At 48.0% G+C, this 27826-nt stretch overlaps 1 protein-coding gene across 1 annotated transcript; it reads right to left on the reverse strand.

Annotated features, from left to right (window-relative positions):
• Nucleotides 1-27809, reverse strand: larp4b (La ribonucleoprotein 4B). Its single transcript, XM_080524454.1, has 16 exons — nt 27678-27809; nt 14551-14719; nt 11799-11987; nt 10574-10652; nt 7508-7644; nt 5995-6098; nt 4780-4890; nt 4465-4518; nt 3868-4146; nt 3369-3475; nt 2513-2809; nt 2165-2210; nt 1813-1977; nt 1186-1388; nt 746-857; nt 1-486 (listed from the first exon to the last, which is right to left on the reverse strand). The coding sequence occupies exons 1-16, from the start codon at nt 27756-27758 to the stop codon at nt 115-117; spliced, it is 2505 nt and encodes an 834-aa protein (XP_080380580.1). The 5' UTR covers nt 27759-27809; the 3' UTR covers nt 1-114.
• Nucleotides 27810-27826: the final 17 nt, after the last annotated feature.

A 27826-nucleotide genomic window follows, 5' to 3' on the forward strand; every position in this document is an offset into this window, starting at 1 on the left:
ATAGCCCTGACTTTTTCTATTCCTCTGTTATATTATCTCCACGTTGTTTTGTTTGGAAATCAACTTCTACATCGCAGCAGCAGTAGTAGTAGTGGTGGTGGTAGTAGTTCACTACTACTGGGGTGACTTTGGGGGAGTGTGGAGATCTTTGCTGGGGCCTTTGCCAGAGCCGGGCCCTGGGTGGTGGTGGTGGTGGTGGGAGTAGGGGGGGGGCGAGGACCATCGGCCGGCCGGTCTCCTGACCTCGGGACCCCTGGGTCGGCCCGGGGTGCTGGGCTTGGAGGAGGGGTATGTCTCTCGGGCTTTAGGCTCCCCTCCGCCCCGCCCGTCTCCCAGGGTGGCTGCGTCAGCAGCGCACTTCCTCTCCTCGCCTGTGGGGGCGCCGGCTGGCTTGGGTTCTTTAGGGGGATGTTGTTGTTGTTGCTGTAGTGTCGGGCCGTCTCTGATCCTCTGGCAGATCTCGGCATAGGAGGGCTTTCGAAGCTCCTGAGCAGAAAAACAAAACGATAACTACACTCGTCAAAGACGTTGCTCTCGAAAACATGTTGGCCAAGGGGTGGCCGTTAGTTTGACAAGCATACAAGTCTAAACAGCACGGTCGTAACAAACCAAAAGAATCACCAAAAAGAATCATCAAAATCAGGTAGCGTTTGCTGCGTCATTAAGAAACCGTCAATCCCAACGTTTCCCTAGACATCCCATCACACCAGGCGTGTTGACAGTGCAGTAGTGAAGCCAGACTCACGTTAGCAGCGCCGTTGACTTGAACAGACTTGCTAGCGGTGGACAGAGCAGCGGTCACTCTCTCCACCGACGCCTGGCTCTCCTTCTGCTTCACCTCCGGGACCTTGGCCTCCCTGAAACACCACCGCCGTAACACACATGTACACACGTTAAGATATCAGTACGTATGAAGGACTATTTTGTACACTAAACCATGTGTGTGTTTATGTGTACAGTGTATGTGTTTGGGGTGTTGTGCGTGTGTGTTTAATCTGTGTGTGTGTGTGTGTGTGTGAATAGTGTATGTATGTGTGTGTGGTGTGTGTGTGTGTGTGGTGTTGTGCGTGTGTATTTGTTGTGCGTTTAATCTGTGTCTGTGTGCGTATGTGTTTAATCTGTATGTGTGTGCGTGGTGTTGTGCGTGTGTGTGTCTGTAAACAAAGTGTGAGGTCAGGTTCTCACTCTGTGAGCTTGGAGGGAGGCGGGGCGGGAGGACCAGGCAGAGGGCCCGAGGCGGGGGCTGGAGCTAGGGGCGGAGCCTTGGCCGGGGGGGTGGGGCCGCCGGGCGCCACGCCGCTGGACAGCGGGGACGTGACGGTCCGCAGGGGCTCCTTAGGACCCCCGGAGGGGAGGGGGCCGCCCGCGCTGGCATCAACACTTACATTCTGAAAGGGAGAGAAGAGGGAGAGGGAGGGAGAGAAAGAGAGAGGCGGGGAGAGAGAGCAGGGGCAGAGAGAGAGAGAGGGTCAGTGAGAGAAAGAGAGAGAGAGAGAGAGAGAGAGAGAGGGGCAGAGAGAGGCGGAGAGAGAGGCGAGAGAGAGAGGGAGGGGCAGAGAGTGTGAGGTGGAGAGAGAGGTGAGAGAGAGAGGCAGAGAGAGTGTGAGGTGGAGAGAGAGAGAGAGGAGAGCAGAGAGAGAGAGAGAGGCAGAGAGAGAGAGAGAGAGAGAGAGAGAGAGAGAGAGAGAGAGAGAGAGAGAGAGAGAGAAATCCATCACATTATACATCAGAGATGCTGTGCTGTGTGTTAGTATGTGGAGTGTGTGGTGCAGCAGGGCTGGAGGTGGCAGATGGCTGCAGGCTGGTACCCACCCTGTCCTTGCTGGGGCCTGTCACCATGCCGGTCAGCCTGCTCTCAAACACGTCGTCAGTCTTCAGGTGGCCGGCCGCCCCGGGCAGGGGGGGGAAGCTGGAGAGGCCCAGCTCGAAGCTCGGGGACGGGGGCTTCTGGGGAGGGGGCGACTGGGTGGCCACTCTCTGTAGCAGCACACACACACACACACACACACACACACACACGCAGTCAGCACAACACACACACAAAAAACACCAGCCTAGGCAACTGTACAAAAATATTGATATTCAATCAGAAGTTGTCCCCGTCAGAGGCTGATTGAGTTTCCCAATTAAAAATGTGTAAAGGAAATGAGAACAAGGTACTTACTGTCAACTTGTCTTCCCTCTTTTTCCTATAAGCATAAATATTTGTCCTTTAACAAAGAGAACATTTTCAAACTCAGAGATACTATTATGTGTCATCACATATCCTTACGGTTACAGTAGAGCATGTTTCTCTCAATGGCAATATATGACATTTCTAAACTTAGAAAGTCAATGTTTCAAATTCAAAAACATCCAAAGGCTACTACGGTAAAGGCTAAGTGGGATGCTTGGGACAACCCGACAGATGTCACCTCACTGAAGTTGAGACTGCAGGGTTAAGGTTTAGGGTCTTCCCAAGGATCCCGCTTAGCATCGACCATGCTACTGCTGCTCATGTGTAAGGTCTTACCTCCCACGGCCCATGCCCAGAGAGTAGTCGGGGGTGATGGGCTCCACGCGGCCCGTGCCCCCCACCTCCCTGCGGGGGTAGGACATGGGGGATAAGGGGGGTAGCCTGGTCCTGTTCTGGCCCGGGGGGATCCGCGTCTGGGGGGTGCTGCGGTGGACCCCCACGCCGACCCCGTTGAGGAGCCGCTCTGTGGGGAAGTTGAAGATGGTGGCGGGGCTGTCCAGGAGCCCCGTGCCCCCGCCGCCGCGCTCCGCCGTGCTGGGGAGGCTGGGCCTCAGGTGAGGTTTACTGTGATTCCTGCACCGCACCACCACGCCAACGTCAGTAGATGTTCAAACAATGTCAGTCGATATTTAAACAATGCCAGTTAATATTCAAACAATGTCCAACAATGTCAGTCAATATTTAAACAATGCCAGTTAATATTTAAACAATGTCAGTTGATCTTCAAACAATCTCAAGAAAGATATTCAAGCAATGTCAGTTAATATTTAAACAATGTCAGGAAGATTATTCAAACAATATCAGGAAGATATTCAAACAATGGCAGTTGCTAGTCAAACAATGCATAGGCGTCTGGGATTCTTGGTAGTGTAGTTGTGTTTAACTTTGTTATAGGTTGCTTACATAGAGGAAACTTTCCATATTTAAAGTTCTTAAATTGAAATGCTTCCACACCTGGAGGGTGTTTTCCAAAAGCGTTGTTGGCGCTAAAGATCCTAGGGAACAACTTCCACCCCGGTCTACCACGCTCGCTACTCAACCCATCATATTTGTATAGCCCTTCTAACAAACAACAATGTAAACAATAGCATCAGTAGGTGTGGTTGACGTGGGACCCGGGAGCGTTGCCCACCTGTTCCTTGGAGAGTAGTGCCTGACAGACAGAGGGGAGGTGGCTGGTTTAAAACTGTGGGAGGTGGTGAACCCGTTGATGAACTGGGTGTTGTGGAAAGGTGTAACCTGCAGGACAGAGGAGGAGAGGAGAAATCAATGGCTTCCTACATGCAGGGATTTCACTAGATCAGATCAGTCTGAAGCAGGTCACCATAGTGCTTTTTTTTTAACCACCAAGGCTGAGTGCTGATCAGATTTCAGAAGCGAATTTACGAACGCAGCCTCAGTGTTTCCCGGTGTTGGAAGTTCTCAGAGTGGGTGTTTCGGGGTATTGTATTTCTACGGGCAGGGTGTTCCTGGGTATTGTAGTTCTCTATACAGGGTATTTCCTGTGTCTTGTAGTTCTCTAGGTGTGGGTGTTTAAGGGTATTGTAGGTCTCTGGGGTAGGGTGTGTGTGGATGCTGTAGTTATTGTGGGTGGGGGTTGTAGTTCTCTGTGGTGGTGGTGCGGCCCTCACCAGTGCAGGGTCTATGAAGCTGTGAGTGGCGGACCAGGCCTGGGGGGTGATGAGGCTGTAGAGGGGGAACTGCTGCTGATGAGGACTGTACACAGGGGGGATGTAGTAGGAGGTGTAGCGCTGCTGCTGCTGTTGTTGTTGCTGTTGTTGTTGTTGCTGCTGTTGTTGTTGTTGTTGCTGTTGATGCTGTTGCTGGGCGTACGGGTTCACCTCCACCGGCCGGTAGCCGTTCTTTGGCATGAATGTGTTGATAGCGATCGCCTTCGCCTTCATCCGCGCCTGATTGGAGGAGAGTGTGTGTGTGAGTGTGGAAGAGGCGGGGGGAATGATACCTTTAGTTAGAAAGACATTTCTCCACCACCACCACCACCCCCCTCCCATCTCCTTTTGCAAAGCAGTAGGTACTTAAAAGTGCTGCACACAACAGAAGATGATCATAAACAAGCTTCATGATCCGGGGAGTATCATGTGACGTCAACTCTCCATGAACCCGTATCAACTCTAACACGTAACCCCTCTCTAAGCCCCCGGAGGGAACATCATCGTCTTCATCTGCACAACAGGGAGATTATGGGAGACGGGGGAATAAAGCCCTACCTTGATAGGCTTCCCTTGGAAGGTCTTCACGTCTTCACGGAGATACCGATAGGCCTGAGAGGGAGTTAATGACAACCTCAGACACGGCAGGGAATGAGCCCCAGTATTAAAGCCCTGACTGGACACCAGTGTGTCCCACACCCCTGCAGGGCAGTTAGTGGCTGAAACATGAGAGGGATTTTCACTGAGCAGCTCTTTAAATTCGAACCACGCACGCGATGAGCGAGGAGAAAGGCTTTAAGCACTACTTATTGAAGGACGGCAGTCATAGTACGGTGGAACATTTGAGCTTTTGGGGGGGGGGGGGTTTCTTACCTGTTGTGCGTCCGCTTCAGATTCAAAGGTGATGAACCAGTTGTCGTTGTAAGCAAACTCACAGTTGATGAATTTCGGCAAGTTCTCGCCTTTGAAAAGAGCCTCTACCTCCTGCAAAACAGCGAAAAAAATCATAATCTTGGTATTATTATTGACCGTAGGTTGGACGCTCATGTTAAAAACATGTGTAGAATGGTGTTTGGTTAATGTGTTTTTATATGATACATTGAGACCTAAGTGAAAAAGTTCAAAACTAAATAAACTTGAAACAAATAAATGCGTTAGTTACTAATTGAGTTAGTATGAGACACTTGATAAAGGATCTGTCATCTGAGGAGTGTACATGTTTTAATTAACAACAACAACAACAAGCAGCAACTTGCATGAACAAGCCTTTGGACACCTGTCCTCAAAAGCTGAGATCATAAAAGAAAAGCATCTCAACCAGTTTAGTTTGTTTGTACAGGGAACAAAAGTTATATTTTCGGCCTGTCCCATAAACTTGTCGCTTCAGGATGAGCAAACAGCAGAAAACACGTTAAAACAGCGCAGGAACACTGTAAACTTGCGCACTAAGGACTAACACTCGTTTTCTGTGGTTTCAAAAAACACTTTGTGATGTTTTAGGCCAACAGAGCACCACCCATGACTTTGAATGCAGACCTATAAATGTCAGACTTGACGCTCTCCAGGGATCATGGTTAAAAAGACTGAAAAAAACACCACCACCATGTCCATTGTTCTGAAACGGCTGTTTGCCATTCTAAAACAGAAACGGCACCCTGTCATTTAAACATCTACACTTAAACAATGACTGAAACCTCACAGAGGGAAATTGTATTCGAAAAACACACAAATGGATGTCAATCTAACTGGCTGTGTTTTTAGGGCATTTCTGCTATATTGGGGTAGAGATTGACAGGAAGGATGGGTGAGAGAGAGGAGGGATGACATGCAGGATAGAGACAGTAGAGATTGACAGGAAGGACGGGTGAGAGAGAGGAGGGATGACATGCAGGATAGAGACAGTAGAGGTTGACAGGAAGGATGGGTGAGAGAGAGGAGGAATGACATGCAGGATAGAGACAGTAGAGATTGACAGGAAGGATAGGTGAGAGAGAGGAGGGATGACATGCAGGATAGGTCGATGGCCGGAATCGATGGCAGGGACCCTTCCGCCTAAGGCAACGACCGTTGAAGTGAGTTGTGTCTTACCTGGATGGGGGTGCTCTGAGGGACCTCTCGGAGGATCACGATGCAGCGGTTCTGGTTGGGTCTCACCTTCTCTCCCTTCTCGTCCACCTGGACCAACGGCAGAGCTGGGGGGACGGGACAGAAACGTCAGTCCAGAGCAGACCTTCACATGCACGCTCACACACACACGCTGTGGCGCAGGAGGTAGAGCCACCGTCTAATGATTGCAAGGTTGGCAGATCGGCGGTTCGAGCCCCGACTGGCCACATGTCGAAGTGTCCAGGGCAAGACACTGAACCAGGGCTCGACAGTGCGACTGTTTTGGTCGTATTTGCGAGTGAATATATTTCTGTGCGACTTGGAAATACATTCAATAGCACCAGTGCGACTAAAAGACTGCTGAACTACTGTCATGCGCAGTCAATCTTATGTGTATAAGCGATGAGGGAATGAAAACAGTGAACAGAAACGCGTGTCGCAGAAATGCTTCACGCGTGTCGCAGAAATGCTTCACGCGTGTCCTATATGCGCATAACGGGTATATGGGCTACAGCTCTCATAGCTAAAGTGCATTTTTACTTTCATTTCTCCTCTCCTCAAGCCTAAGAGGCACTTTTTTTGTGACGCCAGCTGGTGAAACCATAAACCACTCGCGTGAAACGGCTATATGTATACTTTGTGGAATGGGTTCATTGTTATTGTTTGAGGCTAACGGTAAGTGATACATGGCTTGTAAACATACTTTAACTTTAGGACGTGTTCAAAAGCAAGGACTGTGTGATCATCTAATTATGTATAGTTATGTGTTTTTAGCATGTTGATGTTCTATCAGCATGTTATGTTATTAAAATACAGTTTAGACGTTCGTAGCGCTGTGTTTTGTTAGCCGCTAGCTGTTAGCAGCGTTTGCTTCCGGTTTCATGACAGAGATTAACCCTATATGTGCCTGACGTCGAACAACATTCAAATGACTCTTCTTCATATTTTTTCGGATTTCAATGTATGACACATAATTTGAAAGCTTATGATCTGTAGTTCCAATCAACAACAAGATATGTTATGATTATGATAATTTGTTGTCGTCATACGAAAATTGCGCAATTTTCATTGTGCTACTGAAATTCTTGGTGTGCTACTACAGTTTTCAACATGGTAGCACAGTGCTACCTGTGGAAAAGGTAAGCGTCAAGTCCTGCACTGAACACCAAATTGCTCCCAGTGAGCGGGCTGGCGCCTTGCATGGTAGCTTGACGCCATTGGTGTGTGAATGTGTGTGTGAATGGGTGAATGAGAGGCTGTTGTAAAGCGCTTTGGATAAAGGCGCTATATAAGTGCATATATATGTGTAAATGCTTCCATTTACACACACACATTCTCTCAGACACACACAGTGCACCAACCCCCTAACAAGGTCTTTTTTTTTGGTCTCAACAATAATGTCCTCAGTGTTGTGAAAAATCCAAATTCCTGACGCGTTCCCTCTTCAAAACTGCCGTAAGCAAAAGCACAACGAGAGGCGGTGGGGGGGACTTACACCGCAGGATGTCTACGATGAGCTCCACGTCCGTGCTGAGCTTCTTGACGTGGTCCAGGTTGGCCACGGTGACGATTGGCACGTACTGGTCACTGTCCATCTGGGAGATGAGGTACATGTCGCTGGCCAGATTCTCCCTGCAGCCACGAGAGAGGAGGAGAAGGAGGAGGGGGAGAAGAAGTAGAAGAAGAAGAAGAAGAAGTAGAAGAAAAAGGAGGACAGTCAACTCCCTGGCTCCAACTCCCGTGTCTTACTTCCCTCCATTCCTTGCATCCTCTCTCTCCTCGAACCTTCTCCACCAATGGGTTTCTGAAGACACAGAGGCCTCTCCCCTCTCCTCCAATGGATTTAGAGAATGAGAGGGGGAGAGGAGGACACGAGGAGCCGACGAGAGACTTCCGAGATCCAACCCCTGTCCCCTCCCTGTCCCCTCCCTCACCCACCACCAAGGCATTCTTGACAGTATGAAATAAAGCTTTCATTTAGAGCAGCCATGCCTCCCACCTAAGGGCCTCAGAGGGGACCAGCTAATGAGTATGCAGCTGCTGTTACGCAACACCGTGTCGCATAGTTTTGGTGCATTCTAGCATGGGTGGTACGAGATCACCGTCACCCCAAAAACACTAAAACACTACTGCCAGATCACCCCCAAAACACTACTGCCAGACCACTACCACCCCCAAAACACTACTGCCAGACCACTACCACCCCCAAAACACTACTGCCAGACCACTACCACCCCCAAAACACTACTGCCAGACCACTACCACCCCCAAAACACTACTGCCAGACCACTACCACCCCCAAAACACTACTGCCAGACCACTACCACCCCCAAAACACTACTGCCAGACCACTACCACCCCCAAAACACTACTGCCAGACCACTACCACCCCCAAAACACTACTGCCAGACCACTACCACCCCCAAAACACTACTGCCAGACCACTACCACCCCCAAAACACTACTGCCAGACCACTACCACCCCCAAAACACTACTGCCAGACCACTACCACCCCCAAAACACTACTGCCAGACCACCCCCAAAACACTACTGCCAGACCACTACCACCCCCAAAACACTACTGCCAGACCACTACCACCCCCAAAACACTACTGCCAGACCACTACCACCCCCAAAACACTACTGCCAGACCACTACCACCCCCAAAACACTACTGCCAGACCACTACCACCCCCAAAACACTACTGCCAGACCACTACCACCCCCAAAACACTACTGCCAGACCACTACCACCCCCAAAACACTACTGCCAGACCACTACCACCCCCAAAACACTACTGCCAGACCACTACCACCCCCAAAACACTACTGCCAGACCACTACCACCCCCAAAACACTACTGCCAGACCACTACCACCCCCAAAACACTACTGCCAGACCACTACCACCCCCAAAACACTACTGCCAGACCACCCCCAAAACACTACTGCCAGACCACGCCCAAAACACTACTGCCAGACCACTACCACCCCCAAAACACTACTGCCAGACCACTACCACCCCCAAAACACTACTGCCAGACCACTACCACCCCCAAAACACTACTGCCAGACCACTACCACCCCCAAAACACTACTGCCAGACCACTACCACCCCCAAAACACTACTGCCAGACCACTACCACCCCCAAAACACTACTGCCAGACCACTACCACCCCCAAAACACTACTGCCAGACCACTACCACCCCCAAAACACTACTGCCAGACCACTACCACCCCCAAAACACTACTGCCAGACCACTACCACCCCCAAAACACTACTGCCAGACCACTACCACCCCCAAAACACTACTGCCAGACCACCCCCAAAACACTACTGCCAGACCACGCCCAAAACACTACTGCCAGACCACTACCACCCCCAAAACACTACTGCCAGACCACCCCCAAAACACTACTGCCAGACCACCCCCAAAACACTACTGCCAGACCACTACCACCCCCAAAACACTACTGCCAGACCACTACCACGCCCAAAACACTACTGCCAGACCACTACCACCTCCAAAACACTACTGCCAGACCACCCCCAAAACACTACTGCCAGACCACTACCACGCCCAAAACACTACTGCCAGACCACTACCACCTCCAAAACACTACTGCCAGACCACCCCCAAAACACTACTGCCAGACCACTACCACGCCCAAAACACTACTGCCAGATCACTGTCACCCCCAAAACACTACTGCCAGATCACCGTCACCCCCAAAACACTACTGCCAGGACCAACACTATGGTTGGGGAGGGATGGGAGGAAGGAGAGGCAGGGTTATGGTGATTTTCTGTGCTTTTTTTGCAGTGTAGTGATTGTTTGGAGGGGCGGGGTTATAGAATCAATCACTTTTAACTGGCAGTCTCTGTACTCTGTACTGTATTTTCTACTATATTCTAGAACACAGTGCTTTGCTACAGTCTTACTACAGCAGTTAAACTAGCAGCAACGCCTCCGAGGGTCGGTCAAAAACCGTTGGATCTGATTGTTTTTCACTCATCAGGCTGTTTTACACAGTCAGGCCTTTTTCACAAAGTGGGAAAGATTACTTGTTGCTCTCTTGCTTAGAGAGCATTATCATGAGCATTAACTGATTTTGTGTCGGAGGGTGAAAAAAGTCACCCAAATTGTCGACATTCTTGAGTGTCACGGGTGACTTCATTCATAAACATAAATGATTATGCTTCATTTTGTAGCTTATCAAAGTATTGTTGCTGAGGAAAATACCACATAAAAACACTTGGCACTCTGGATGGTGAGTGTTCCGGAACTCACTGGCAGTTAGTGAGTTAAGTCCCGCCCACATGAACTATGGCTGCAGACCGTGGAGCTGCTGCTACTGAAAGTCCTCCCTTGTTTTTTTGATTTCATGGCTGTAATATTTTTTTATCCTCCTCCTGGGTTTTTATGTCATTGGTCTTTTTATTTTCTTTCTCTGGTTTATTTATTTTCTCCTGAAAAGCGTACTGTGTTGCGTCTAAAATTGTGTGTGTATAAAATGTGCTGTATAAATAAAGTTTGATTTGATTAGCGCTGACGTACCGGGACAGACAGAACTCCAGAGTCTTCTTCAGATGTTCACGCAGGTCCTCCTGAGGGTTCTCCTGCTGCTCACTGCCTGCTGACACACACACAACACACACTCAGTACAGGGAACACACACGGAACACACACTCAGTACAGGGAACACACACGGAACACACACTCAGTACAGGGAACACACACGGAACACACACTCAGTACAGGGAACACACACGGAACACACACTCAGTACAGGGAACACACACGGAACACACACTCAGTACAGGGAACTCACACGGAACACACACTCAGTACAGGGAACACACACGGAACACACACTCGGTACAGGGAACACACACGGAACACACACTCAGTACAGGGAACACACACGGAACACACACTCAGTACAGGGAACACACATGGAACACACACTCAGTACAGGGAACTCACACGGAACACACACTCAGTACAGGGAACACACACACAACACACACTCAGTACAGGGAACACACACGGAACACACACTCAGTACAGGGAACTCACACGGAACACACACTCAGTACACACAAATACATTGCTGCTACAGACTTGTTATGTTTCAAACCTAGCTCAGCATCATGGAACTAATGACACAGAAGGCAGTGTGTGTGTGTGTGTGTGTGTCTGTGTGTGTGTTGATTCACACGTTAGGTTAACATCATTACACTCACTCAGTGCAGTTCATTACAGCAATTCACAATATGAATTCTACAGAAACAGGCTGGTGAGCTTGTTAGGAGCCAGCCCTTTGTTGGGTTTATTTTGTACACAGCAGTACTGTGAGACGGTTTTCTCCCGAGGGACACTCGAGTCTATCCTATCCTACCCTTACGAGCAACATACTGTAGAACCGATCAATGAACGTCGGCAAAAACAGCAAATTTAGATCAAGCTACTAGATTCAGTGCAATCGAGGGAGCCCTCTCTCAAAACTCCTTTCGTTAAAGCAATGACATCAATCCTCCACAACACCCCCACAGGTGGGTATTAAGTTTGGCTTCGGGCCTTTTGTGAGCATAAAAAAAACACATGAGCTCCGAGCAAAAGCGAAAGTTGGCAAAACAGAAAGAGCACAGTATGCTAAACCGCTAGACTGTAGTCGAGGGAGCGTTTGATGAAGGGGAGGAGGGCACGTGGCTGGAAAAAAAAGAAGAAAAAAAAGTCCTAACTCAAGTGACTGGTCTGCCTCCAGTGGGCGGAGCCTCACCTATAAGAGCGCTCTCCTGGCCGGCGTCAGAGTACTCTGGGTAGGCCGCCGGGTCGGAGCACTCCAGGGTGACGACGGACGCCATCTCGGCGGGCTCGGCCAGCATCACCGGTACCGGGACAGGCGGGGGCACATCTGGGTCTGCTAGCAGGGGCTCCTCATAGACCCGATCTTCACTGGCTTCATAGCCTGGACCAGGACAGACATGAGGAGAACACGTTATATACACACACTATATATGTATATGTACAGTCAAGGAGAAAAATATTGGCACCCCTGCACTTCTGTTAGATACGTTTCAAGTTGTATTGTTACGTCACATTACACAAGTGTAAAATTCTTAGGCTTCAGTTCCTGACATTGCAGCACAAGACAATATGGCAATAGGCATAATTCAAGATAAATTGACAATAGTAGAAGACATAAGTGACAGATGAGACAGGATACAATTAGCAGTACAAATAGTAAATAAAATAAATTGTGTAAGTAGAATGTCATGAGTATTACACTCGGTGGCAGTGGCCAAAAGCCAAATCTGATATAACTCCACACAGAACTCAAAAAACAAATTGGCACCCTCAACTTTATATTTTGTAGCACACCCATTGGAAAAATTTACTGAAAACAATTGCTTCCCGTAACGATGAATGAGTTTCTTACACCTTTCTACTGGAATTTTGGACCACTACTCTGAAGGGTGCCTTCTCTCAACTGCTGTTTTGAGATCGCTCCACAGGTGTTCTATGGGATTTTGATCTGGACTCATTCCTGGCCACTTTGTCTTAAACCATTTCTGGGTGCTTTTTGAAGTATGATTTTTAGTCAGTCCTTCTGGAAGACCCATGACCTCTGACGGAGTCTTTCCTACACATTGTGCCCCAAAATTCTTTGGTAGTCTTCAGATTGAATGGCGCCATGCACACAGTCAAGGCATCCGGTGCCAGAAGCAGCAAAGCAACCCCAAAACATCTGTGAACCATGTTTGACTGTAGGGACCGTGTTCTTTCCTTTGAAGGCCTCATTTCGTTTTCTGTAAACAGGACAATGATGTGCTTTACCAAAAAGCTCTATTTTTGTCTCATCTGTCTACAGAACGGTTCCCCCCCATGATTTTGGCTTCCCCAGGTAAGTTTTGGCAAACTCCAGGTGTCATGGGCTGTAAACCTCATAAGGTTGCTCACAGTGGACACAGGAACATTAAGATCTCTAGAGATGGAATTGAAGCCTTGAGCCATGTATGCTTTTCCACAATTATGGTTCTCAAATCGTCAATTCCAACATCCTCCAACAATTCTTTGCTCTTCTTTCTTTTCTCCATGCTCAGTGTGGTACACAGACACACAACACAAAGGTTGAGTCAACTTTTCTCCATTTTCATTGGTTGCATGTGTGATTTCTATATTGCCAGCAAGATAGAATCATTTTGTATAATTTTGTCCTGTCCATTTTGGGGGTTCTGTGTGGAATGATATCAGATTTAGCTTTTTTTCCTCTGCTTTTTTGTGTTGTTCCAATACAAACATGTGAATACCAAAGCATTTGTAATTGCAACAATTTTCTGGGAGAAGTGGTGCATTATCTGACATAAGTGTTTGACACATTCCTCATTCCATGCATTACAATCCTCAATGTCTGCCTCCATCAGCCTCCTCTGGATTGTACATAGGACGCAGACATACAACAGAGTCACTATACTAATACTCAACATATGACTCTGGGGATAGCTAAGCCGTTCATACTGGCTACTGAGGTTTCAGAGTTTCCCACAGGATTTTGTGAGACTGTGGTGCAGGGGGACCACAAATTTAAAAAAGAACGGAAAAAAAGTCCGGAACAGAATTGATTGATGGGGTTTGGGGGAGACGCTAGCGGAGATAACTTGCGAGCAGCGCTGAAAAATGAGCTAAAAAAACTGTGCTAAAAATGCCTTCAGTTCATAATGAGACTATGGCGAGAGAAAGAGACTATGGCGAGAGAAAGAGACTATGGCGAGAGAAAGAGACTGGTGAGAGAAATAGGCGGGGAAATTAGACATCTCGTCTATGTATGGGAAACACTGGGTTTAAGTGTTATAATACCAGTAAGGTTCTCTAATATTCTATAGATCGGCACAGAGTTTAATATACAGATGAGATTGATTCGCAAATGTAATTGGCTACTATAAAAGTGTATCTATCCGCAACACACACATACGGATAACCAGGCAGTTAACACTGTATACACCACCACACTAGAAGCGGTTCAATAATTCAAGTACGCCTATAACACTACATTGAATCACAGTAGGTAGAAAAAGCAAGCTGGACACAAGTGTAAAAATAGCTGTTTCCATACGATATCAAGTGTCAACTGTCTCCTGCAGTGCGCTTCCCTCAAAATAACCTCCCAGAATGAGGTTGGAATCACTAACGAGACGTCAATCCGAGTCGCGCCGTGGCGGCTAATTGATCATGTCCACGCCACTGCCACGTCCCCCTTGTTACCTCCGCGGCGGCTAAACTTGGCTAATCTCACCCGGCGCACATCACAATGACTGATTATCCTCATTTGGTGTTAGCAGTGGGATACGGGCTAGAGATAGACAAAGTGGGGGCTGTTCACATTCATATTCATAGCGGCTCTGGCTAAAGTGAGTATGAATGATTCAACCAGCGCTGCCCGTTGTGAGGAGGAGCGGGACCAGGCCAGGGGTGAGGACTATTTCCATCTCTGGCTCTGTGTCGGGTCAGGTGATTGGCTGAATGAGACTGACCTTGCGGCCCGGGTTCGGCTGAGCTGTCGCCGCCAGATCCTTCCTTCCATGTGTGGAGAGCAGCGGGGGAGTCCGTCCCAGTCCCAGTCCCAGCGGTGGTGTCCAGGTTAAGCATGTGGTTGGCCCATGCCTTCGCATTGGGGTTCAGGTCCGAAACCTTGGCGGATTCCTGTGACACAGGAGGGAGAGAGAGAGAGAGAGAGAGAGAGAGAGAGAGAGAGAGAGAGAGAGAGAGAGAGAGAGAGTTAAAGTTAGTGGGGTTTAGGTCAGAAAGCCTTGACGGATTCTTACGATGGGAGGGAGGGGGGAGAGAGACCTAGGGTATTAGAAGACATTAGCAGGCAGTGAATAACGAGGGAGGATCCCAAAGAGGTTTTTCCACTGACGCTCAATTCTTTTTGTGGCATTACCCTGCTGACCTCTGAACTGCTCCGATACTTAACCTCTTCACCTCCAGCCTGTGGAATGACAACATAACAAAATAGAACAGTGCAAAGAGAATAGCAATGGCCAACGTCAGAGTTCATCCCCCGAGTATGGCACCAGCACAGCTGAACAGAGCCGTCAGACACGCCTATGAAGACAATGACGGTGATTTATTGAATCGTTCTGTTATATAGTAAGCAGCCCATCCTTAATAGGATAACTAGCCCCCACGTGTTGAATACATTCCTCATTCCAATTCCTGTCCTCCGATTTCTACCTCCACCACGCTCCACTGCTAGCCACTCAATCTCTGTTATATTATAGGCTACCTATTAGATTAGACTAGATTCAACTTTGTCATTGCACAAGTACAACGAAATGTAGTTCGGCATATGGTCTGTGGAGAGTACAAAAAACCCCAGTGAAAATAAATAAATAAATAAAAACAGTACTGTGCTAATAATAAATAGCGAACGGCTAATGAGCGTTGTTCCTACGGAGTACAGCCACGACGGTAAAGCTTGAGAAGTGCTTGATGACGACGTGGAGTTTGATACGTTTAATTAGTGGCATACAGCGAGCTAGCAAGCACGGCATCTCTTCAGGGATTACTCTTATTTTCAGCAAGGCCTTTTATTGAGCTCAACTGGAGCACAGGACAACGTCAGCAGGAGAATAGCATCATGCTAGTTTTAGACATAACAGAAAAGCAAATGTATAGGCCTAGCTACCAAGCACACTTTGTTGTTAGTTCATTTTTATTTATTTTTAACACATTTGGTGCTTAGACATGCTTCAGACATCATCATGCTTCAGATAACATGCTTCAGACATCATCACGCTTCAGATAACATGCAGACATTACGCTTCAGATAACATGCTTCAGACATCATCATGCTTCAGATAACATGCTTCAGACATCATCATGCTTCAGATAACATGCTTCAGACATCATCATGCTTCAGATAACATGCTTCAGACATCATCATGCTTCAGATAACATGCTTCAGACATCATCATGCTTCAGATAACATACTTCAGACATCATCATGCTTCAGATAACATGCTTCAGACATCATCATGCTTCAGATAACATGCTTCAGACATCATCATGCTTCAGATAACATGCTTCAGACATCATCATGCTTCAGATAACATACTTCAGACATCATCATGCTTCAGATAACATGCTTCAGACATCATCATGCTTCAGATAACATACTTCAGACATCACGCTTCAGATAACATGCTTCAGACATCATCACGCTTCAGATAACATGCAGACATTATGCTTCAGATAACATGCTTCAGACACCATCACACTTCAGATAACATGCTTCAGACATCACACTTCAGATAACACGCTTCAGACATCATCATGCTTCAGATAACATGCTTCAGACTAGGGGTGGGACGATTAGAAAATGTCATGTCACGATTATCGTGGGCAAAATAATCGCGATCCACGATATTATCGCGAGAATATTATTTTTTTTTTTTTTTTTTAATGCCAATAAAACACACTGTAATCACTTTAACTTAGATTTTGTTGTATTTTTAGGACATTTTAAGTCAGTAATTCAAATTCAGATTCTAGTGGCACATATCTCTGGCCATAATCCGGGTCCTTAAGAAAGAGCAATTCCTTTTCGGCCAATCAGCACCTTTCATTAACGTACCCAAGGAAGTTTAAAGAACGCATTCCCAGTGTTGCCAATTTTCAGAGCCCCTTGGCGACTTAATTAGTCAAAAGCGACCAGCGACAAATCTAACTTCCTTTTCTGGTCATTTGGGGAATTACTGTAAAGCATCTAACATAAGTATTCCACGGTTCACGTTACAACCGAGCTCAGGAGAGACGAGTAGGGATACAGTCTCTGGCGAGCGAGGGTTGCCGTCTCCTCTCTCCCTCAACACTCACTCCCGCGGCCAGTCTGATAGCAGCCGCGGGTCCTCGCAGGGGGTTCGGGCAAAGTTCGGGAAATAACGGACGGTTGTCATGTGTTTATACAGCATGGATGTTACGTGCCTAATGCCTTTGATGCGCACACTTGCTACTTGCCGCTTTAATCATTGTATTTAGCCTATAGCACAAGTCATGCATTGAATGTAACCTCAAGTGCTGAACAGTATTAAGTAAACCACAATATATTTGCTAAAGCTTAGGGGCGACCGTGCCTTTTGCAGCCATAGACTGTCACTGCCTGGTAATAACAAGGAAGGCCAATGACAGTATCCCGTCTAAAGTTTTTCACCAGCCATGGTGAGTAGGCTAGCATACGTTACCTAGTGACTGACTGACCAGGCTGACTTGACAGTAACGTTACCCATGCAGGCTGAACAATAGCGCGAGACAAGTTCTGTGAGGATATTCGCGCGCGGCTCATGTGAGGAATTGCAATTATATTACAGTAACAGTCGCTAACTTGACTGCAAAAGTAATGTAGCCTAGGCTGAAAAATAGCGCCAGACATTTGTTAAACACAGTTTATTCATAACATACGATTATGACGATTATTCAAATAATTAAAATTCTCCACGATTAAGTTATCGCGGGTGTTTTTATCGCGATTAACGATAAAAACGATAATCGTCCCATCCCTACTTCAGACATCAACATGCTTCAGATAACATGCTTCAGACATCATCACGCTTCAGATAACATGCTTCAGACATCATCACGCTTCAGATAACACGCTTCAGACATCACTGTTTCTAGACCAGATTAGACGGCCCATAGTTAGGACAGTGACTGCACAATCAGGGGAGAAATCAGAGGACGAGCTCATTGTAATGCATGGAATGTAAGGAGCAATGGTATCAAACACATCATTCCATTCCATGCATTACAATTAGCCTGTCATTGGAATGCATGGAACACACACACACACACACACACACACACACACACACACACACAGCCTTCTGTGTCATTAGTTCCCTGATGCTGAGCTAGGTTTGAAACATAACAAGTCTGTAGAAGCAATGTGTTTGTGTGTGTACACACACACACACACACACACACACACACACACACACACACACACACTATTAGACCCCACCCCTCCCACCCCAAACAACAACAACACCCCCACCAGCGGCCGTACTTACGGGAGCAGCGTGAGTGTCCTGGCGGCTGCAGGGTAAACAACACGTCTCACAGGCCAGCAGGCTGCAGCGCAGGGCTGCTGTCAGCGCCAGCGTACCGCCCAGGTCCCGAGGCAGAGCCTGCTGCTGCTGCTGCTGCTGCCTAACGCTGCTCTCAGCTGGTCGCGGGGAGAGGGGAGGGCCGCCCCAGGGCATCATCATCGCCGCCCCCACCCAATCCATGACTGGAGGGGGAGCGCTCACGTCACCCCGCTGAGCAGCCCAGACTACCGACAGATCCAAAACACTGTCCCTACGCGGTGTAGCAGACTACAGATCGAGACACTGTCCCCCTACAGCATATCCCAAACTAACAGTAGATCCACAACACTGTCCCTGCCGGGTATCCCAAACTACCAGTAGATCCAAGCACTGTCCCTGTTGGGTATCCCAAACTACGAGTAGATCCAAGCACTGTCCCTGCCGGGTATCCCAAACTACGAGTAGATCCAAGCACTGTCCCCCTACAGCGTATCCCAAACTACGAGTAGGTCCACAACACTGTCCCTGTCGGGTATCCCAAACTACCAGTAGGTCCACAACACTGTCCCTGGCGGGTATCCCAAACTACCAGTAGGTCCACAACACTGTCCCTGGCGGGTATCCCAAACTACCAGTAGGTCCACAACACTGTCCCTGGCGGGTATCCCAAACTACCAGTAGGTCCAGAACACTGTCCCTGGTGGGTATCCCAAACTACCAGTAGGTCCAGAACACTGTCCCTGGTGGGTATCCCAAACTACCAGTAGGTCCAGAACACTGTCCCTGGCGGGTATCCCAAACTACCAGTAGGTCCAGAACACTGTCCCTGGCGGGTATCCCAAACTACCAGTAGGTCCAGAACACTGTCCCTGCCGGGTATCCGAAACTACCGGCACGATGAGCCTCGTATCCCTGCAGTATTCCTGGAGAAGATGCCAAGACTGCTGCCATCATCACCGTCACATTCAGGAAGCTGCACATTCAGCCTAACCGCCCCCCCGCCCCCTTGCACACTCATCACCATCACCGTCCCCTTCTGTGTGTGTGTGTGTGTGTGTCAGCTCTCCTCAGAGTCTGAGTCGGCTCCTCGGTCTGTCCGTCCCTCCGTCTGGGCTGTCAAACTCACTCTCGTCTTTCGCCACAAGCTGCTGTTTGGAGACGTCGTCGGGAGCGACAGGTCGTCAGAGCGACAGGTCGTCAGAGCGACTGGTTGTTAGGGAATAACACTGACGGCCGTGGATCTAACGACGAGGCTCCTCCTCTGTGTCTGACGTGGCTACCTCCTCGGCCTCGCTCCTGATTGGTCGGTGGTTTCCATCCCCTGCACCCACGCCCCCTCCCCTCCCCCCCTCTCCATGGCTGGCCTAGGGGTGAGTCATCACCGTCCATCACACAGGCCACGTCAACAACAAGGATCCACTAGCCTAGTCCAACACCTGAGCCCAGGGGGGGGTGAGACAGGCAGCCAGACACACACACAGAGACAGAGACACACACACACAGACAGAGACAGACACACACAGAGACAGACACACACAGAGACAGACAGTCAGACACAGAGACAGACACACACGCACAGGCTCACACACACAGAGACACACACACGCACACAAAGACAGACACACAGATAGACACTCACACAGGCTCGCACACACACACACATGCACAGAGACAGTAACACACACACACACACACACACACACACACAGACACACACATGCACAGAGACACAATCACGCACATACACAGGCACAAGCGCACAAAGCAATCCACGGGCCAATCTGTCGTTATTATGTCTACTGAATTAAGTCCCACGTTTGGTTATCTTCAAGGTTCTTAACTGCGATCCACAGCCTAACACGCCTGCAAGTATACAAGGTACAAAGCCCCCCTCATATTATATATTCCACTGACAGCGGTTCACAGGTCATCATTAGCTGCTGTAAAAGCCTTATTGTAAAACTGTCCTGATTCTCTCTGCAGGAGGGCAGCTCAGAGAGGCTGCCAGCCCGAGAGAGAGGGGGGGGGGGAGAGAGAGAGGGGAGGAGAGAGAGAGGAGAGAGAGAGAGAGAGAGAGAGAGAGAGAGAGAGAGACAGAGACAGAGACAGAGAGAGAGAGAGAGAGAGAGAGAGAGAGAGAGGGGGAGACAGAGAGGGGGGGGGGGGGAGAGTGAGTCTAGCTTGATAGAACGCAGCTAAGATACAAATCAGCCAGTACCACTTCTCTGGGTCACATTTCACCAACACAGCATTACCGGCTCAGTGGGCCCTGTCCCCCTTTCACCCACACACTCACACACGACACACACACAAACCCACACACACACCATCAAAACCAGCAAGCCCTTAATCCACTCATGCCATAATGTAATACTCCAGTCCTCTCCCTCCCTGCTCTGCTTGGCTCTCGTCTATCTGACCTGGCTGCTATAGAAACTGGAGGGCTGACATCACAGACTGTGTCCAACGCTTCGGAACGGCGCTTCAGGTCCGCTTGACCTTTCCTGGATAAAGAGATTGTGGCTCCCTCTCTGAGGGGATGTGTTCACCTTTTCCCCATGCCTGATTGAAAATGTATTTCAGGAGGGAGGGAGGGAGGAAGGGGGAGAGAGCGTGAGAGAGGGGTGGGGGGGGGGGGGGGAGACTGAGAGGGAGAAAGGAAGGGGTGGAGGGGAAAAGACAGGGGGAGAGAGCGTGAGAGAGAGGGGGGGGGGGGGGACTGAGAGGGAGGAAAAGGGTGAAAGGGGGTGGGGGGGAAAGAGACCGGAGGGGGGGGGAGAGAGAGAGAGAGAGAGCGAGAGAGAGGGGGAGGATGTGATTCATACTATAAACTAGCCAGGCGACGGACAGAGTAAAGTTATGGTCCTTGTCAGAAGGCAGAGCCGCCCACTCTCTGACCAGTGGGGCATGGCTTCATTCCACTGCTCAGCTCTCCACTAATCAGATCAGTGATCTCCTCAAGGGAAGGAGGGATGCCTTCTGAGAAGTATTCAAACTGGGCCAGAGTCCCTGAAGAGAAACGAGTTGGACTGGTCCATCGGTCTTCACACAGAGAGAGGCAGGGAGACCGAGAGGCAGGCCGACAGGTATTGGCTGAGGCCAGGCGACAGGATGAATAATGTAAACGCCTTGACCACAGTAGTGATTTTACTGTCTATAACTGTGCCTCATCACAAGGCGTGTTTGATACCGTTCCTCATTCCATTCCTTTGCATTACAATGAGCTTGTCCTCCGATTTCTACCTCCCCCAGCCTCCCCCTACGCAGCAACTCTAATTAGGCTTCTCTAACACACGCATGTTGTCACATAATGACTGCCATGACCTCGTTACCGTGCACCTGCAGAGCAATTACTAATGTGTATAACAGCTTGTTATTATAATGTTATTTGTAGACTACAGAGTAACTACATAGGTATAGGGGCAATGTAAAATATGATCAGAATTGGATCTATAGTTCCTGTTTTGGCCCGATTATAGAACCAGTGGGGCTTCGTTGGATTAATATGAAACAACCGGCAACACCACCCCCCCCCCGCACCACACACACACACACACACACACACACAATGTGTGACAGATAAGATGCCTGGAACAGAGCAGATCTATAAATAGTAGGGATGCACCGAAATGAAAATTTAAAATCAGAGAACAGATGCCAAACTGCCAACATGTTTGCTGTAATTATATGACTTGGCAGTAGGCAGTCACCACTCAATGCTCGTCTCATTCACAGAACAGCGTGTTGTATTCGGTAAACATTCGGTCTTTTCACACATTCGGCCGAACACCGAATGTGCTTTTTTTTTGCTATTTTCGGCCAAATAATTCCGGTGGCCAAAGTTTCGGTGCATGCCTAATAAATAGGTCATAATGATAATGAAGTTCATGAATGTTCATATCAGACATGCACACAACATATGGTAGCACAGAGAGAGAGAGAGAGAGAGAGAGAGAGAATGAGATGTAACACATCAAAAGCAAGGCATGCCCTCATGCGCTAGACTGGTTAGACATGTTAACAAGCAGATTGTGGTGTGTGAGTGTGTGTGTGTGTGTGTGTGTGTGATATTATATAATAAGAGTGGGTGAGTGCTGAGCTCATAGGCCTCAATAATTCCGACAACAATAAAGTCCCTGAAATAAACACCTTCAAGAGTTCGTTAGGGACCAGCCACCAATCTAGTGTCCAATCTTGTACATGCGTAAGTGACACTGGAAAAAGGCAGCGGCGCCTTTTCCATTTCCTAATTCTGGACCTGTTAGAGACAAGACACACGCCTGAGCTTTCCACATACTTACAGGACCATTTAAATAACTTACCATTCTTTCCATCTTAAAGAAGTGATTGAAAAACCCGGGCGAATTAAAGCCGAATGTCGACTTCCTCATAATTGCAGCACACCATGCCATATTCTATCATAGACATATTCTAATGCGACACACACACACGCAGACGCACACACACACACACCTCTCTAAGTAAAGGTAGAAAGCCAGCCAGCCAACCCCTATAAAGCCCTCAACAGACCGCTTCAACATCTATAGTGACTCATATGCTGCTGTCAATCAAAGATTGGTGTTCCAGAGGCGCACACACACATGGACATTGTGAGAATTAAGTGTCCAGAGACTAGGGCTGTTACGATTATTCGACGTCGTCGACGTCATCGACTACGTCAATACGTCGGTTAGCGTAATATGCGTCGGTTAGTCGTAAATAAACAAAATGGCGTTTTTTTTTTTTTTGTTTTGTTTTTTTTTTTAAACCTTTATTTTACCAGGCGAGACAATTAAGTGTATGAGTGAAAAATGGATAGCTACTAGCTAATGTTACACAAGCAATGTAGCTCACCACAGTTCGTATGTCTTGTCTTCTGGTGTTAGTAACGTTAGCTATGTAGCTGGCTAGCTACGGTAGCCTATTGTCATTGTGGTGCGAGCACCTACTGTACGTTATCTAGCTCGTAGCTCGCATGCTACGTTAGCATCAATTTAGCTAATCATAACATAGCAGCGAGAGTAACGTTAGCTAGCTATGTGTTGTGGTGATGGACAGACTTCTAAATGGCCATGTTGGCATTCAAGTTGGCTAAACATAGCAGTGAGGCGGAGACAAATACGTTTTTTTTTTTTTTTTTTTTTTTACAGTACAAAAATTATCGTTAGACTTATCGATAAATTAGTCGTTAGACTAATCGAATAATCGATAAAATAATCGCTAGATTAATCGTTAGAAAAATAGTCGTTTGGGACAGCTCTACCAGAGACACAGACACACACAGCGTGAATGCCGTGTCAGTGCTTCCAGAGTGAGACACACACACACACACACACACACACACACACACACAGTGTGAATGCAGTGACAGTTGTTGGTAGGATATAGGCCACCATACCGGATTAGGCAGGAACAGAATCCCCATAAGAGTTTCCAGCTGAACGATCACTTCAGCAGGGGAGAGGGGGACTTTTAAAACCAAAACTAAAAAAACATAAACGCTAAGTGGGTATGGGATAACCCGTCCCTGGCATCGCCCGCCCCCCCCCCCCCCCCTCCCCGTTGAAGTTGAGATTTCAGACAGGTACGGTTACGGGTTAACGGTCAGGTGCATGTTACGCTTAGGGTTGGCGTCCGTCTCGGGGATCCCTTCTGGCGTGTCCACTTTAAAAACAAACAGAACCTTCGCCGGCCTCTAGGTTGGAGATCGGCTGCATACGATAGAAAAACGCACAAACAAGTCTGTCAAGACAGAACATGACACGCCAGCAACAGGATGTGCGTTAGGAGGGACGCCGCGCAACACGTCCCTTTTCTCTTTCTCTTTTTTTTTTAAAGAGCTTAACTCCACCGCGGTAAATCTGTGTTTATCCAGCCGACTCTCAACAGGGGTGTTAACGCGGTTGCTGCCCACGCCCCGTCGCTGCCCCCCCCCCCCCCCCCTCCCATCACGCCCCATCTACCTAAAAACATTTATATTCCGTCGGCTTACAGTTTTTAACATTGCCACAGGTGCTTTTAGTCCACAGACACAGGGAGAACAAACTCCAGGAGGAGGAACGATGCTTCGGGCGGTTACAGAGATGTTGTCGATCGTGTACTACTAGTAACCGCATAATTGTATGAACACTAACACACTAAGTACCTGAAGCTAGGCTCTAGAGACTAGGGATGGGTCTGATTCATATAAGCTAGGCTCTAGACAGTAGGGATAGGTCTGAATCATATAAGCTGGGCTCTAGAGACTAGGGGTGGGTCTGGTTCATAGCTAGGCTTTAGACACTAGGGATGGTCTGGTTCATAGCTAGGCTCTAGACACTAGGGACAGGTCTAGTTCATATAAGCTAGGCTCTAGACAGTAGGGATAGGTCTGAATCATATAAGCTGGGCTCTAGAGACTAGGGGTGGGTCTGGTTCATAGCTAGTCTCTAGACACTAGGGATGGGTCTGGTTCATATAAGCTAGGCTTTCAACACTAGGGATGGGTCTGGTTCATAGCTAGGCTCTAGACACTAGGGATGGGTCTGGTTCATATAAGCTAGGCTTTAGACACTAGGGATGGGTCTGTTTCATATAAGCTAGGCTCTAGACACTAGGGATGGGACTGGTTCATATAAGCTAGGCTTTAGACACTAGGGATGGGTCTGGTTCATAGCTAGGCTTAACACTAGGGATGGGTCTGGTTCATATAAGCTAGGCTCTAGACACTAGGGATGGGACTGGTTCATATAAGCTAGGCTTTAGACACTAGGGATGGGTCTGGTTCATAGCTAGGCTTAACACTAGGGGTGCAACGGTTCTCGGTTTTTTTACGGACGGTACGGTTTGCGTTCCACGGCTCAATTCACTAGTGAACCGTGACGGTTTCCGTTTTTTTTTTTTTACCTTTATTTTACCAGGAAGTCACATTGAGATTAAAACCTCTTTTACAAGAGAGACCTGGCCAAGACAGGGTCAAAATAGTAGCTTAAAAAAACAGTTCAGATAACAAGACAGGACATAAGACAGTGGCAACAATACAATAGACAAACAATGGTAGGGGTATTTACAAGGTGATTAAAACATTGAGAAGTCTAACCAAAGCAGGTACAGCGAGCGGTGACCACATCCTTTAATCTACGCTTTAAGATACTTATGGAAATAAGGGCCTCTAATTTAAAAGTAGTCTGTAGGTCATTCCAAGACCAAGGGCCATAATAAGACAAGCTTGCCCTTCCAACATTGTTCATGATAAGTGGCACCTTGTATTGTAGCCATCTACGAGACCTTGAGACCCGAGCCACTCGGTATAGGGATGAACTTCAGGCCCAGATAATTCGGTAAGAAGCCAGAGATGATTTTAAACACAAGAGTGTACCAGTGTTGGAGCCTTCTGACAGAAAGAGATGGCCATCCAACCAGACTATACAGTGTACAGTGATGGGTCCTGAAGGCACTATTGGTGATGTATCTTAGAACCGAATGATACAGGGGGTCTAGCTTGGATAAAGTGGACAGAGAAGCAAACCTATATACTGTATCACCATAATCCAATTGTGAAAGGAAAAGGGCGGAGACAAGACGTTTTCTGGAAGCCAAGGAAAAGCAAGATTTAAATCTATACAGGAAGCCCACTGTACGCTTAAGCTTTATGGCGAGAAGATCAATTTGGCCGCGTTCGTAAATTAGCTCTGAGAGCGCCGGAGCGTCCACGTGAATGCCTCGAACGCGGCCTTTGGTCAGAGGTCGAGTTGGTCTGGAACGTTTGTTTCTGAACCGAACCGTACCGAAAACCGTGACCCAAAATACCGAACCGTACCGAACCGTGGGCCAACTGAACCGTTGCACCCCTACTTAACACTACGGATGGGTTTGGTTCATAGCTAGACTTTAGACACTAGGGATAGGTCTGGTTCATATAAGCTAGGCTTTAGACACGAGGGATGGGTCTGGTTCATATAAGCTAGGCTTTAGACACGAGGGATGGGTCTAGTTCATATAAGCTAGGCTTTAGACACTAGGGATGGGTCTGGTTCATATAAGCTAGGCTTTAGACACTAGGGATGGGTCTGGTTCATATAAGCTAGGCTTTAGACACTAGGGATGGGTCTGGTTCATATAAGCTAAGCTTGAGACACTAGGGATGGGTCTGGTCTGGTTCATAGCTAGGCTTTAGACACTAGGGATGGGTCTGGTTCATAGCTAGGCTCTAGACACTAGGGATGGGTCTGGTTCATATAAGCTAGGCTTTAGACACTAGGGATGGGTCTGGTTCATATAAGCTAGGCTTTAGACACTAGGGATGGGTCTGGTTCATAGCTAGCCTCTAGACACTAGGGATGGGTCTAGTTCATATAAGCTAGGCTCTAGACACTAGGGATGGGTCTAGTTCATATAAGCTAGGCTCTAGACACTAGGGATAGGTCTGGTTCATAGCTAGGCTCTAGACACTAGGGATGGGTCTAGTTAATATAAGCTAGGCTTTAGACACGAGGGATGGGTCTGGTTCATATAAGCTAGGCTTTAGACACTAGGGATGGGTCTGGTTCATAGCTAGGCTCTAGACACTAGGGATAGGTCTGGTTCATAGCTAGGCTCTAGACACTAGGGATAGGTCTGGTTCATAGCTAGGCTCTAGACACTAGGGATGGGTCTGGTTCATATAAGCTAGGCTTTCAACACTAGGGATGGGTCTGGTTCATAGCTAGGCTATAGACACTAGGGATGGGTCTGGTTCATATAAGATAGGCTCTAGACACTAGGGATGGGTCTAGTTCATATAAGCTAGGCTTTAGACACTAGGGATGGGTCTGGTTCATATAAGCTAGGCTCTAGACACTAGGGATGGGACTGGTTCATATAAGCTAGGCTTTAGACACTAGGGATGGGTCTGGTTCATAGCTAGGCTTAACATTAGGGATGGGTCTGGTTCATATAAGCTAGGCTCTAGACACTAGGGATGGGACTGGTTCATATAAGCTAAGCTTTAGACACTAGGGATGGGTCTGGTTCATAGCTAGGCTTTAGACACTAGGGATAGGTCTGGTTCATATAAGCTAGGCTCTAGAGACTAGGGATGGGTCCGATTCAGGTTTTGGGGAATCAGTCAAATGTACTGTTGCCAGAGTGACTGATTACTTAATTGGTTTGGATGCCAGCTATTGACCAATCAAAGACATCCCCACTAGAAACCCACCCAAAGGATGGCTCTCCTAAGCCAGTGTGTGTGTGTGTGTGTGTGTGTGTGTGTGTGTGTGTGTGTGTGTGTGTGTGTGTGTGTGTGTGTGTGTGTGTGTGTGTGTGGTGAGCTGTCTGGTACATATTGGCTGCCGTGGCATCCCCCACCTGGGTGCTACACATTCGTAGTGGCGAGTTCTTCCCCCTCCATACAATGTGAGCGCTTCGGGGCGTCCACAAAGGCGCTACATAAACTCAATTAATTCTTCTGATGAATTTGTCGATGGTGCTACCGATCAAACGAGAGCAGGGTTGATTTTGATAGATCACATTGCCTCTATCGAAACCCATCCATACTAAGAAAAAAAGGAAAAAAAACACAGCCAAAGGACTGGATGAAGAAGATGATATCTTACCAAATGAGAGCTCTCTTTTGCTTCCTGGACCTGCTGCACCTGTGGTTCAGCTACAACTTTTGTATCCTGATCAGAAGTCATGAGCCGTCTACTGCAGGGCTCCTCAGGGAGAAGACTCTTCGTCACCAAGTAAGCTGTGGGCGGGGAAG

Source organism: Nansenia antarctica, assembly GCF_963989245.1.
Source record: "Nansenia antarctica genome assembly, chromosome: 2".
Lineage (NCBI taxonomy): Eukaryota > Metazoa > Chordata > Actinopteri > Argentiniformes > Microstomatidae > Nansenia > Nansenia antarctica.